General features: G+C 56.2%; 1 protein-coding gene across 4 annotated transcripts in view; it reads right to left on the reverse strand.

Annotated features, from left to right (window-relative positions):
- Positions 1-540: 540 nt before the first annotated feature.
- Positions 541-14,734, reverse strand: part of HIVEP3 (HIVEP zinc finger 3) — a 477,777-nt gene continuing 463,583 nt past the window's right edge. For 2 of the 4 annotated variants that reach the window (XM_086716637.1, XM_086716638.1), the window contains 3 exons: positions 11,907-11,993; positions 6,399-7,312; positions 541-5,419 (listed from right to left, as the gene is read on the reverse strand). In XM_086716637.1, coding sequence (XP_086572763.1) covers positions 4,607-5,419; positions 6,399-7,312; positions 11,907-11,993 — 1,814 coding nt within the window. In that variant the 3' untranslated portion in view covers positions 541-4,606. Of the gene's footprint in view, positions 6,120-6,398; positions 7,313-11,906; positions 11,994-14,734 lie in introns of all 4 variants that reach the window. The other 2 variants (XM_086716639.1, XM_086716640.1) reach the window with 2 other exon arrangements.

The raw sequence follows: 14,734 nt of genomic DNA on the forward strand, positions 1-14,734 counted from the left end.
ATAGAGTAGGCCCCAAATCCCATGACAGGTGTCCTTAGCAGAGAAGGGGGGCAGTAGGGAATCTACGGAGAAGGCAGCAGGAAGGCGGAAATAGAGATCCCAGTGATGTGGCCACAAACTGAGGTGTGTCAAGGATCGTTCTCGGCCATGGAAGCTGGGAGAGAGGCATGGAACGGACTCTCCCTCAGAGCCTCCAGAAGGAACCAACTGTGCCAATACCTAGACTTCAGACTTCCGGCCTCCAGAATCGTGAAAGAACAGACTTCTGTTGTTTTCAGCTGCCTATGCTGCCTATGCAGTGGGAGGTGTTTATGGCAGCCCTGGGAAACACAGACCCCAGACCACACGGTGTGGTATCTAGTCGCCAGGCCTGGAAGCCAGGGGCCACGGGAGTCCCAGGCTGTGTGACTGTGGCCTGGCCACCTGCCTCCTCTGGGCCTGATTGCTCTATAGTAAAAGAGACACTTGGGATACCAAGTGTCCCTCCAGCTCTGACATTCCACAGCCTTCCAGAAAAACCATGAGCCAGGCAAGCAGGGCTATGTTGGGATTTTCAAATTTATTCCAACGTGCTGTGTGTTTTTTTTAAAAAATATCCTCAGGCTGAACACTCAGCCAGAGCTGTAATAAAGGCAATTATTATACTTGTAAAAACTTCTCATTCACAGTACAGATGTAATTTACAACAAAGGTCACACACATCAATACTGAGCATTTTTTTTTTCCTTTTGTACATCAGACTCTGTGCTTTAGACCTGCATGGATTTTTTTGAGTTTTTTTTTTCTTTTGCACTGTTATATACCATACTGACGTTGCAAGATGCAAGGGTAGAAACCGGAGTTTAAATAAAATTACAGGCAAAACTACCCCATCCCAGTGTGGCCGCTGTGCATATCTACAGTACGATTTTTTGGAATGTATTGCCATTTAAGAACATAGAAACTCTCTACAGACAATTTCACATACAGAATACATACACCTTTTAGAAAAAAAAAAGGCAAATATTTATCTTACAGAAATCATGTATCTTACATTTGCCTACACCTTTCTTTTTTCTGTTTCTTTTCTCTTCTTCTTCTTTTTTTTAAACACTAGGTTTAGTAAAGTGATCATAAGTGCCGAAGCGGTTTTCTAATGGAAAGCAGACTGGAGCCACAACACGGAAGCAGAATTTGTAGGGACAGGTCTTTGGGAACTTTCTCCCCTTGGTCAGTGCTGCAGATCTGTCTCCAAGGCAGGACTTTTTGCTTTAAGAAGGATTTTTTTTTTTTTTTTTTTTTTTTCTGGAGAAAGGGCTGGAGAGCAGTTCAGCTCAGATATATTGCTGGTTCCTATTCAGAAGTGCAGGGTGAGAACGGAGCAGGGGCTACAGGGATCTGGAAGCTAATTCTTTCCGATGTTTTCCCACAGAGAGAGGCAGAGGGACTTCTGGGGTCTGGAGGATGGAGGTGATAGAAAAGGGAGAGTGGATGCTTTGCTGCTGTCAGCGTCCTGGTTGGGCCAGAGGAGAAGCCAAGGGTGGAAGGCCGGGAGGGGGGCGCGGGGGGGGGGGGCGCTGGGGCAAGGTGCCTCGGAGGGGAACAAGGTTAGTACCCAGAATGATCCTGAACTTGCCGAGGGTGAAGGGCATCCTGGAGGGGAGGCCTGGGAGCTGAGTGTTCTGGAGTCCACAACAGAAGGCGAGGGCCGGCTCTGGATCCTGTGCAGTTTGGTTCCTGCCACACCACTGGCACCCAAGGACCAGAGTGGGCCCGTACCAAGGAATGGCCGCCTGGCACATTTTGGCAGAGCGTCAGCAGGTGTCTGTGGCAACCAATCAGCACCTCTTTCTATTCTGCCTCCCTGAACAGGGACGGCAGCCTCACAGGCAAACTGCAAATGTGGAAGTGGTTGGGAGTAGACAGGGGGCCCCATGGAGGGCATGGAGTGAGAGTCTTTTTCCAGAATTATGGAGGTGTGCGTGTGTGTGTGTGTGTGTGTGTGTGTGCTGGGGTCTCTGTGCTCGGGGGAACAGGGATAGAGTCTGGCAGAAGGGGTTAGCACTGTGCCCGGTGACATAGGTCCCGGGCTGGTGGCATCGATTCCATCCCTCTGGGGAACTGTGTGGGGCAGCAGCCCTTTGGCCAGATTCTGTTTGTGCATTGTGTCCCTGTTATTGAGAAATGGATCTCTGGTGTCCTGGTCCCTGTCCCCTCCGCCTGTGCCTGTGGGCCTGAGTGGCTTCGATGACTCTCACCTGCTGGCCACATTGTCTGTGACTGGGTCTCCCAGGAAGGCAACCTCAGTAGGCACGCTGTCTGAGAATAGGGGAAATGATGCCCAGGAGAGCTGGGGTGCATGGCTGGGGGGAGGGGCATGGCCACCCCCAAGGTCAGGGGCTCGTCCAGCAGAGGCACCTGTCCACTACTTTGTAAGTCTAGGCTGGAAGATCTTGCCCAGGAAGGTTTCAAACCTGGGCTCCCAGTTCCCAGGCTCCGGTGCTAGAAGTCTCCATGGGTAGGGCTGAGAGGTAAGGGTGAGGAAAGCCTGGGCTATAACCGGGCCCTGGTACCTTCCCGCTTCCTGTGAGGCCAAAATAGCACCCATATGGTCAAGGCTGGGCTTGCTGGCCTTCTCCCAGTTTGGGCGGGAGCCCTGGACTCTGGGCCAGGCAGCTGAGCACGGCTGGCTAACCTCACCCCAGTACCCTGGAGCCCAGCAGACCTCCAGGGGGGGGCCCTTCCCTGTTGTTCCCTTTGTGTCTTAGCTCTGAGAGAGGCCCTAAGGGAAACAAGACAGTGGCCTGAAGCTGAACCTGGGTCTGGCTTGTCTACTCAGCAGAGGCCAAGCAGAGAAAGACCCTGAACTGGCAGAGGAGGGAATTACGGCCTCGACCAGTGTCCTGTCTAAACCACTTTAACAGCTCAGGAGGCCCCAGGCTCAGGATTCACATGGCTGGCCGAGGACAGGGAAGTGGTCAGTGAGTCCCATTGTAGAATTTCCCATTCTACAATTTCCCATTGTAGAAACTAAAGAAAATAAATTCTGGAAGGTTGGGAGAAAACCTGACTCTCCCAGGGCAGGGTAAACAAGAATTCTATATTTCAACGTGGGATCTTAATTTCCGGTCATATAATTTTTCTTACAAAGTAGGCTTTTGCTCCAGGAAGTCCAGGGAGGCTTCTTGAAGGAGGAGATGGGGAGGAGGGAGGAGACTAGTACTGGTTGATTGGAGACGAATTCAACGGGCTTAGGACACTTTTAGGGCAAGAGAATCTGAGGAGGCTAGGAGAAGTACCAAACACCATCCTGTCTTTGTGTGTGTGTGTGTGTGTGTGTGTGTGTGTGTGTGATTTTTTAAAAGAGATTTAAAAACAGCTCTGGGCAGTTCCTACCAGTCATGGTTTTAGGTACTTCCTGGGAATAGTGGAGGCCTTACACTGGGTGAGGTGGAGATGGGGGCAGGGGCGGGATCCAGTTCTACTGAAAAGAGGTCTAGAAACAGGTCCCGGTAAAGTTCCAGTGCTGAGCACTGGAAAAGCCCAGCCATGGAGGAAACAAGGGCCCTTTGAACCTCAGGGACCAAACATGAAATGAAACCCAAGTCCCAGCCTCAGGAATGGCAAGGCAATGCACCTTGGATCTTGACCCCTAAGGGTTGGGCCCTGTCACTTCAGCCTCGTGGGTAGTTTCTAGAATAAGGGAGGCAGTCTGCAGCTGGGTCCCTGAAGCAAGGCCTCAGTCAGGTGTTCAGGACCCAAGAGATGAACAGTCAGGCCTCCTTTTGCCGCCTAGGGGCTGGGGGGAGGGGGTAGAGGGGAGAGGTGGCAGGTGGGGCGCTGGGGGGATTTGTCAGGATGCCAGGATGGGTCCATGACTCAGACCACCAGGATATCAGGGAGGCCGGAGGGAACCAACAAGCTCCCACCTCCCATCTGCTCCTATCACTTGTGATGAAATCCTAGGAAAGGTTAACATTTTTCTTTTTCCTGGGAAAAAGAAAGCTGGAGTTTTCTGGGCCTGCCTGTGGAGGCTGAGTGGGGTCCCCCTGCCTGTGTCCCTCTGCCTTGGGCTGCTGGCCCTTCTGCTGGCAGTGAGAGTGGTCACTAGCTGGGGTGGAATAAAGCGGCAATAAATAGGAACCATAAACATCTGTACATAGGAGTGCTTGCTTTTACATTTAATTATATGTTTGTAAAAGTTTCTCGCTTTTTTCTTTTTCCTCTTTCAGTGCATCCCCCTTTCCCTCAGCAAATGGCTACCTTTCGCCAGCCTGGGGGGAGGGCTGGTGGTGACTGCAGACCGCAGTGGCCCAGGGTGAGGCCCCACCTACACCCTTTCTCAAAAAAGCACAACATATTCACAGCCTCAGACTCCTCGTGGGTTTTTTTTTTTTTTTCTTTTATGTGTGCGTGTGTTTTGTTTCTTTTCAAGCAAAGGTATAGAAAAAGGCACAGGTAACTGCATACGTGGGAAGATAGAACAGTTGGGGACTGAGGAGAAGCTGCTTGGACAGATGGACAGATGGGAAAGGGAGCCCATGAGAGCGAGATGATTCGAGGAAGCTGGCTGGAAGCGTCTGTTGCTGAACACCGGAAGCCAGATGCTGAAGCAGTCGGAGAGAGACTAAGTGCTTGGGGGGCCCCTGTCCTTGGGCTGATGTGGAGGTGCCCCAGGCCCCCCACTTCCTGAGGGCTCGGGGGAGCCCTGACTGGTCCTGGGTTCCCCAGAGAGGTTCCTCCTCCGGGCTGGGAAGTGAGCGGAGGCCTCTGCCAGGCAGCCTACCGAACTGCTGCGGTCCAGGGGCGAGGCGGCAGAGGCCGCGGGGTTGGCCGGCGTGCGTGGTGACTCCAGGCGGGGGCTCCAGGATTCTGGCCTGCGGCCGTGGGACAGCCGGGGTGAGGCCTCGGGCGGGGTGCGGGGGCTGTGGGTGGGTACGGGCTCTGCGGGCACCTCAGCCACTCGGGGCTCCCAGTCAGGAGGTCTGCCCAGGCCCCCACTCGTCCTCTCCCTCTCCTTGGGGTAGTCCCTGCCCTCCAGCTCCGATGAGAGTGTGAACTTGGATACCTTAGCCACAGGGGACACGGAGGCTGACGAGCTCTCGGTGGGACTCCAGCGGCCTCGCTCCTGGGCCTCCCGGGCCCCTGTCAGGTCGCTGCCACCTCCCGAGAAGCCGCTGACCCAGGTGGCCGTGGGCCCCGGCAGCAGGGTGGGGTGGGCCCCCGGCCGGGCCTGCACCATCTGGATCCCGCCAATGGGAATCAGGGGGCACGGGGCACGGGTCAAGTGCTGGGAGTGCAGAGGGAGGTGGCTGAAGATGTTCTCCTCTGTCCGGGCTGGGGTGTGGCCGTGGAAGTCATGGGGGGCCGAGAAGGGTCGGGAGGAGGGAGGATGAGCAGGGCCAGGTGAGCAGGAGGGACTCCGGGACGCGGCCTTCTGCTGGGGTCAGAAAACAAGACAGGGTAAGGCAAGGGCTACGTGCTGGCACATGGAGACCCCCGAGGCCTAAAAGAGGAGGAGGGGGCTCGCCTGATAATCACACAGCAAGTCCCAGCGGAGCTGGGGGGAGCTGAGTGCCGACTCCCTGCCCGTGGAGCTGCCCTGTGCTGGCGGCGGCCGTCCCCAGCCCCGCAGTGACCGTGAGCACATCGGGCCCCACGGTCTTCGTGCCTCTGGCCAGCATGCCCGCCTGCCGCGCGCCTGGCCCTCTCTCTCGGTTCTGCTGCCTCTCCTGTTCCCAGAACGGTCCTGAGCCAACTCTACCCTTGGACATGAGCTCCCACTCCGTGCTCTTTATCTTCTCCCACCATCGGGCATCGTAACGTGACCCCCAAACCGAAAACCAAGGAGAGATTCCTAGCCTGCGCTCCTGCGGGAACTCGAGTCTCTGAGTGATGGCGTGGATGCTGCTGGGAGTGAATGGTTCGTGACAACGCGGTGACAGAAAAGGCATTGGAAGGTCAAGGGAAGTGGACAGTGATGCTGTGGCGACACCGGTGGTGGCGAGAGCGTGTGAGTGTGGTGATGGCAGCGATGGCCCTGGGGACGGCCACGGTGACGGTGCTGACGGCGTGGCAGGGACGGTGTCGGCTGTGGTGTCTCTGAGGGTGCTGGTGACAGTGATGTTGGAGACGTGGGGCTGGGGAGATGGGAGGGGAAGGGCAAAGTGTTTACGCCTGCTTCCAGGGCCAGCCCCGGCGCCCGCGTTCTGCTGCTCCCGAGGCTGCCCCGGCCACCTTCGGGAGCCCCAGGGTGGGGGCTGGCACAGAAGGTGGCCCATAAACGTTTGCTATGTCATTAGCGATCACCAAGCTGGCAGGGCTGTGTAGCTACGGGTCTGATGCCTCAGGGAGGAGTGCGCCGTGGCCCCCCACCCGTCGGGGACGAGCGGCCCAGCCGCTCGGGGGCAGGAACTCACCCACGTGGAGGCGCAGGTCTCGGGGCTTCTGCCAAGAAGCTTGTGAGGTAGAGGCAGGGGCGGGTAGGGAGCCCGCGGGGCCAGCCCCGAGCCTGGGCCGCGTTCGCCCGCTGAGGGGCTGCCCGGCCCAGCCAAGGCCCACTTCCCTGGCAGCGCTGACCGTGGCGGTGACTCGGCCTGGCCCGGGGACCGTCTCCTGGTGGGTGAATGTCTGGGGGGGCCCGGATCTGGGGCCCCCTTGCGCTCGGGGGGTGGATGCACTCGAGGGGGCAGTTCCCTTCCCAGGGGGCGGAGGGTGAGAGGAGACAGCTCGAGTCTTGGAGACCCACAAGGGAGAGGGCCTGGCTGGGGGCCCGGCGGGCTCGGGGCTGAGGCCTGTGGCTCTCCGGCCGGTGGGTGTAGCTGGGGAGACGAGTCGCTTTTGGTTAGTGAGTGTTTGTGGGTGAGTGCTGGGCGGCTGCCTGCTTCTTTGCTTGGGGACCACGGCCTTCTTGGGGACACAGCCTTGGAGCTCAGGGCCGAGCCTGTGTCCTTCTCCACGGGGCCCGGAGGGGCCGGTCCCAGCCGGGGGAGGCACGGGATGCTTTGGCTGGACGTGGAACAACTTCCAGCTGCCGAGCGCTCAGCTTCCAAGACCGAGCTGCCCCGCGTGGCCTGGTCGCCAGAGGTGGCATCTGGGGGCTGAGGGCCCGGGACGGGTGAGGAGTCTGCCGGCAGTGTGGCTGGCGGGCCAGGCGGGGGTGCCTCCGAGGCCGGTCCCGATGGCTCGTCCTGGCTCTCCTCTTCGTCCTCATCCTCGTCTTCGTCCAGGTCCGAGTCCGAGTCTGAGTCCTCCAGGTCTGAAAACTGGTGCTCCGCCACGGCCTCTGAGCCCTCTCGCCCTTCTGAGTCCTGGAACGGGTCATCACTGGTTCCTGAGGGGGGGACACAGGAGACCCTGGGGTCACAGCCAGCCCTACGCTGCCGTCCTCGATGCCCACGTCCTTGTCTGCGCACGGGGCCTAAGGGCTGTGTCAGTGGCACAAGACTGTTGACAGGACAGGGGCCATGACAGAGATGGGAACGCTTTGCACACTATCACGGTGAACAAAAGCTGCCTTGTGTCTACCACGGGCCAGGCTCAGTTCTAGAGCCTTCCTGGGTGTTAATGCATCTAGTCCTCAAATGATCCCGGGAGGTCTGCCCTGTTTTTATCTTCATGTTACAAATGAGGGACCCAAGGTAAGCAAGGTTAAGTAACCTGTTCAGGTGAGAGAAGTGGAAGGGCTGGGATTGAACCAGAGCAAACAAAGGCAAGCCTTTTTGTCGGTTTGCTTTTCTCACGAGGGTTTCAGTGCGGGTTCCCCCATGAGCAACATAAGTCACCTTGCTGTGCTTCTGTCTCCCGCCTTGTCAAACGAATGTGGCAGTCTCACCTCGCGGGGTTCGCTACGAGGAACAAACACACGCCTGGCACCGAGACGTGGTTCCCATAATTACGGTCGCTCAACGCATTCCTGAAGAAATCTGTTATTCTGGGACACGGCAGCCATCGGGCCGGTCCGGGAGCACTGGCCATGGTCCGTCGGCACACACACACCTGCCACCGTGGCCGGGCTGCCGCTGGCGGTACAACAGCATCTGGCAGGTGACAGGTGCTGGCCTCGGGGGGCGGGAGGGGGTGTTGGCTACGCTGGCCTACGCCTGCAGAGCAGGGCCCCATCCCAGCCGCTCTCGTCCAGAGGACCTGCTGCACTTGGCAGAACTGACGCTGCTCTCAGGCAGGAGGCAGCGGAGCCCTGAAATACTAGTCTCCCGGTCTGGTTTCCGGTGGGGGCGGCCCACCCATCCGGGTCACCTTTAACATGACACCTGTCTGGTTGAGGCCTCTCTGATATGGGCAGCAGACTCTGGGGAGAGCTCTGCTAACGTCTGGCCCACCTGTCAGGCTCCTGAGGGTTTGGGTCCTGCTGGCCCATCTCCAGGCACATCGCCAGCCCCACCGCTGCTCTTGGGACACACCAGCCCCTGTTCTCCCCCCACTGACTGAGAGAGCTGGACCCACAAGCTGACTCTGGCCACCGATGCAACCAGGCTTTCAAACTCCACCATGCCCAGCTGCCCTGGGGCTGGGAATCCTAGCATCCGTGCTTCCAAACAGCTCAGCATGCAGCAGTAAGATGCGTGAAATAGATGACAGAGGGTCAGAAACTATGGGGTGGACCTGGGGTTGGCAGGTGAAGGGCGGGCCAAGGGACCCAGGGCAGGATCTCCTGGCGGCTGGGAGCAGAGGGGAAGGTCGTAGGAATGTGGATGGGGGAGGAGGGTGGGAACCACCTAAGACTTTAGCGAGGCCTATTTCAGACCCAGAAGTTCACCTAGCCCCACCCCTCATTTACATACGGGGAAATCCAGGCCCAGAGGGGCAAGTGCTTCCTCCCCAAGATCACCCAGGGAGTAGTGGCTGAGTCAGGACTAAGATTTACAACCCCTGCGTTATTACACTGCCAGTATAAGAGTGATGTTATGCATCGAGAAGCAGGAAATGGTCTGGGTTTGGATCCCAGCTCTACCCTTCCTTGCTGTATGATGTTGTATAATTGGCTCTCTCTCTCTTATGTTCAGTTTCCTGATGTGTAAAGTGGGGGTAAGAGCAACAACAGCCTCCCCATGAAGCTGGTGGGGGGCTCATGAGGGTCTGACACATCGGAAGTATGCAATACAACTTAGCAAATAGCTCAAGTACCCCAGTACCCTGGCAGACAGGCAGTGTTTAGGAGGGCTCCTAAACAGCTCCTTCAGGCTGCCCTAAGCACCCAGGGTAGAAATGACGGGAGCCAAAGGTCCCCTGCCCAGAACAGGGTTCTTCAGGCCCCCCATGTCTGGGCTCCTGCAAGGGTACAGGATGCTCCTGCCCAGGCGGCCCATTCCCAGCGCCCCTCATGGAGCCGCCAGGCCGCTGCCGGGATCACCACCAAGGTTCCACAAAGCCCCGAGCTGGCCTGGGGACTGCGGAAAAGACCGAATGAAGCCTTCGAGGGCGCCGAGGGGGTCTGGCCACACGGTGGCGCTGGTGTCTAACTTCCTCACTGTCAGGCTGCAGCGTGGGCCCGGCCACCGGGAGGCAATCGTTCCTAGACTGTGCACCCCAAAGCCACTTGGTGTCTAACAGACATGCTCCTCCCTGCATCCTCATCATCGCGGGAAGTAGCAACTCCATCCTTCCAGTTTCTTAGGCCATAAACCTCGGACTCGGCTTCGGCTCCTTTATTCTCATGGCACCACCAGCGCCCCCTTGTGGTGGCAAAACCTGGAGGCTCTACCAGAGGAATGTTTCCAGAATCCTACCACTTCTCCCCACCCCACCCAGTCCAAGCCGACGTGAGCTCAGCCTGATCACTGCCTACAGCCGCACCCCTTCTTGACAGTCCTGTGCACACAGAGTCACTGCAAGTTGGGGGACGTCACTCCATTGCATTGCCAAGTCCATCCTTTGACATTTGTGGTCCCTGCTCTGAGTCCATCTCCCCGCCCTTCTGATCCTTTAGGGGCTCTGCATTTTTTGCTCCTCCAGGGCCCTAAGGGGAGAGCCCTTCCCTAGACTCCACCTGCCTTCCTGACCCCTCCCTCATGTCCTCTGCTCACACCATCCTAACAGAGAGATCCCTCCCTACACTTCCCAGCCCCTCACTCGTTTACATTTTACTTCCTACTCAGTGCTCCTGTCCTATTCCACATTTGTTCATTGCCCTCCTCCCTTTGAGAATGTGGGCTTCCAGAGGCCAGGAACTAGGTTTTATTCACTGTGGCATCTCCATTGCCTGGAATAGGGCTGGTGTTCAGTAGTTATTTCTAGAATAAATGCATTGATTTCATCCTCAAACTAGGTGGGTAGGGTTGTTAGGGTTGTCTTTTTTTTTTTTTTTTTTTTTGTGCCTCATTGGAAAAATGAGGTTGGGAGAGGGGAACAGCCCTGCCTGGGTGCCTCAGTGGACCCCTGGTGTGGGGCCAGGTGCAATTGTTTGACTCTCACCTGGGGAGGGTTCTGGGCTCAAGGCTCAGGCTCAGGCCACCAAGTCCAGCCCACCAGGCATCGGGGTGGTGTGGAGCCGGCATTTTTGTATGACCTTCAACAACTGCCTTTACCTGTCTGAGCTTTACTTTCCTCATTTTACACTGGGGCAACACGGGTTTCTCCCACTAGTTAGTTATAAGGATGCAGTGAGACAACATGTGTAAATGGCCTGATGTACATTCTTGATAAACATGGTAACCCTACATTCTCATTTTGGGCGGAACGGTCCCACATTCATTGTGTTTAGTTCAGTAAAAGTGACTTATTCCACCTAAAAGGAAACGTACTTGGGGCACCTGGGTGGCTCAGCTGGCTAAGCATCCAACTCTTGGTTTCAGCTCAGGTCACGATCTCACAGTTTGTGAGTCTGAGCCCTGTGTCTGGCTTTGTGCCGACAGCATGGAGCCTGCTTGGGATCCTCTCTCTCCCTCTCTCTCTGCCCCTCCCCTGCTCATGCTCTCTCTCTTAAGATAAATAAACTTTAAAAATTAAAAAAAATAAATGAAAGGAAATGTGCTTTGACTCTCTTGTAAGACTGTAAACACATCCTGAAATCAGAAACACACACACACACACGCACACACACACACACACGTACGCACTCCTCTTTGTGACACTCATGTCCTGATTCTGATTTTAGGGAGCCTGGTCAAAGGGTTGCTGGGTACAGGAGGAACGCCTCTGGTTTCCCTGACCTCCCTTTGCAGGCAGGACTGCCTGTCCACCTGCCAAAGTCCCTTTGGCCTCCTCCCTGGATGCTGTGGCTGGGCCAGGGCCTTTGACTCAACTTCTCTCTGCTGGGTCTTTTCAGACACGGGCTCTCCTATGCCTTTTGCTGGTGGAGGACTTTGGTCAGGGTGGAGTGCTGGGATGTGGGATGACGTTGGGAGGTGACAAGGGGCTGTCAGGTTTCGCTTTGGCTCTCCTGCTCCTCAAGCTCTAAAAGGCCCAGCTGTCAGGCCCATGCCCAGAGCGTGTAGGTGAGAATGCGGGTTCGGAGTGTAGAAGAATACACTCTTCACCTCACAGCGTCACCGTGAGGGTTTACGGGATAATTCACGGCGTGTGTTTAGAATACGCCTGATGCATAGTGGGTGCTCGGTCAATGTTGACTACCAGTACTCACGTGTTAGTTTGTTCAGGACACATTCATTGCACACCTGTGAGCCACCTGCCAGGCACGCCCCCCCCCGCCCCCCCCGCCCTCCCAGGTAGACTCTAATTCACACTAGCTATGGCTGCACAGCATGAGCTGCAAGTGTAGGAGAGTAGGGGCCATTGGTCTGTGAATTTAACCTTTATCTCCCAGTAGGTGGGAAAACCGGAGGGCAGGACAAGGAAGAGGGAGAGGAAGGAGCCGGGACAGGAGGACGGAAGGGAAGGGGAGGGCGAGGAGGACAGGTGGAAAAGCAGGCAGAGGAAGAGTGGGGAGGAGGAAGTTGGCAGTCCGTTACCTTCTTCGGCTTCCAGCTCCTCCAGCACCCCTGTCTCTTGGCACTTTTTGCTGTGGGCCTTTGACTTCATGTGCTTAGTCAGATTCCCTGGAAAGAAATGAGAACAGACTCAGGCTTGGCCGCAGGGCAGGGGGCCAGGGCAGGCCCGGGGCTCGCAGAGGCAGTCAGGGCCCTGCTGGCCGCAGGGGCCAGGTGGGGGCCGGGCCATCCCTCTCCGCCCGGGTGCTCAGGCGCTGGGATGTGCACCACGGCCGCCATTCGGGACAGCACACGGGAGCTGGGGGAGGGTGGGCACGGGGGCTGTGTGGGGACAGAGGGTATAATGAGGAAGTGAGATGCTGATTAAAAAACAAACGAAAAAGAAATTAAAAGACAACTCATGTGTGAGAGGTTTTTCCAGTTTTGGCTTTAACTCTGGGCCCAGGAGCTAGTGACACTCACAGAGCAGGACATTTGGCCTTCTCAGATGCTGGATGACCGGAGGGCTCCTGTTAACCGACGTGGTAGGTAGGACGCCCTCCCAACTGAGGCCACGTCTAGGCAGCCCACAGGGTGTGGGAAGAGGAACCAGGACAAAGTTTCTGTTTCTCTTAGAAACAGAGAAAGGGCAAAAGGTATACAGAAGTCTGCTGGACAGAGACCCGTAAGCCACAGAGCTAGGGCCCAGGCCCTGACTTCCTTAGAGAAACCATGTCTGGGCCTCAGTTTCCCCCAGGTCACTGTGCAGCGCAGACACAGGGTATAGGCAGGGAAGGCTGGGCAAAGGCTCTGCCCACTCCAGCCCTGACTCTGCCCTACACGGTCAGTCCAGCCCCACAGCTGATAAGCAGGAGCAGCAGTTCTGTGGAATCAGGGGAAAGGCAGCAACGCCTTCAGTTCTCTCCCGTGTGTGCACAGCACTTCACAGGCCACTAGCCTCTGTGGGCAGGGGCACTCTGTAAAGGAGAGGCAGAGCACCCCAGCCTTCCCTAGGAGCATGCAGGCCAGAGGCCCCAGGATGCTCCTCTGGGCCCGGCAGCCACCTCCGAATTGTGATGTTCTCACTGTTGCCCTGCAGACTGCTACACTTCTACATGATCACTCATAGAATAACCATATGTTCCCCGAGTTAGGTGGTCTATCGCACTAAGCTGATGAATCGGCAAGTTTGAATAGATGGATGAAAGAGAGAAGAATGGATACTTGAGCAGGTGCATAGAGAGACTGGTGAGTGAACGGATGGATGGATGGATGGATGGATGGGTGGATGGACAGACGGGTAAGTGGGTAAGAGGAAATACGGGGCGAAAGAATAAGGACAGATGGATAGGACACTGGATGATTAGATAAGCAGATGGATAGACAGATGGGGAATCAGTGGTTAGATGAAACAACGAAATGGAAGGAGAGTTGGAAAATGGGTTAATAAACAGATGGGAAGCTGGAGAACTGGAGAGGAAGAGAGGGGCCTGGTGGATGGGGGAGTGGCTAGTTGGGTTGCATGGGTGAATGGCTCCATGCACATAAACATGCAGGAGGGACAGGCAGGAGGAGAAAATGCGGGGAAGGTGGACGGAAGGTTGGATTGGCGGGAGGACAGATGTGAGAAAGGGAGGGACAGTCAGGAGGAGAAAAGAAATGGGAAGATACATGGACAGGAAGACAAAGTAGGAGATGGGAGAAACGGGTAGATGGGAGGACAGATGGATAGGTGGGCAGGCGAAGAGGAGAGAGCCCATGGGTGAACCAAAGGGCGCTTCATAACCATTCTGAGAATTTTAAGGAACGTGTAGGCTTTTGCTGAGGGGATGATGGGAACCTTAACCTGGGGTCCCTTGAAGTCAAGGGCAGCAGGGATGGAAGGGCACTTGTGTCTTGCCTCTCTCTTCCCTTTACTCCTAGTCTGTGGTTGTATCCTTCCCAACTCAGATTTTCCTCCTATAACCAGACAAAAACCTGTATCTTCTACTCCTGGCCAAAGGGGAAGCAGAGTCATAACTTCCAGAGACATTCTGGGAGCAGAGGGGCTCCAAAGGGAGACCTAATATAGGGGGTTCTAATATAGGGAGATCTAATATAGGGGGTTCCTGTCTTCACTGTCATGAGCAAGCCAAGCTTGAGTAGGATGTCAAGGGGTGGCAAAGGCAGCTGGGGTCTTCCATGGGCCAGAGATACCAATGGTCCCCTGAGGTTCTGAACCAGCCCACTGTCCCCTGATACCCCAGACCACAGAGGACTACGAACACTGCTCATTACGGCTATGATATTATTGTATGTGTTCTGCCAGGAAGGTTTAGGTCTCTTTTTGACCAAGTTAGGTGCCGAGCACACAACGGGTGCACAATAACCGCGCGTGGGAAGTGCTCTCCTCATCTCAGAAGCAAGGTGTTGGAAGGAACTTTGCAGACCGTGTAACCCAACCCCCATCAGGCCCAGGGTTCTGATGCTTCCGCTCTAACTCTGGGCCTCGGGGCTGGTGATGCCGTCAGAGAAGATTACTGACGGTCTCAGCTGCTGGGATGTCATGGGAGGGCTCCCATTGGCCAACACAGCGAACCAGCCAGCCGAGGCACCTTGTTAGCACAGAGCCCTGTCTAGAACCAGGTTTCAGGACTCCAGGGGTCTTGCTTGCTGCACGCTGGCACAATCAACCCAGGTTGGTCTAGACGCTTGCCGATCTTGGGTCTGAGCTTGGGCTCTGCCACTTGCTAGCTGTGCGCTCTTGGGCAAGTTTCCGAACATTCTGAGCCCCCACTTCCTGCAACTCTCAAGTAATACCTACCTCTCGGGGATGCCGGGAGGAGCTGATGAGAGAGTGCATGTAGAGTGGTAGCAGGGTGTGCCCGGCA

Source organism: Puma concolor, chromosome C1, assembly GCF_028749965.1.
Source record: "Puma concolor isolate L17-30 chromosome C1, mPumCon1.1.hap2, whole genome shotgun sequence".
NCBI classification, from domain to species: Eukaryota; Metazoa; Chordata; class Mammalia; order Carnivora; family Felidae; genus Puma; species Puma concolor.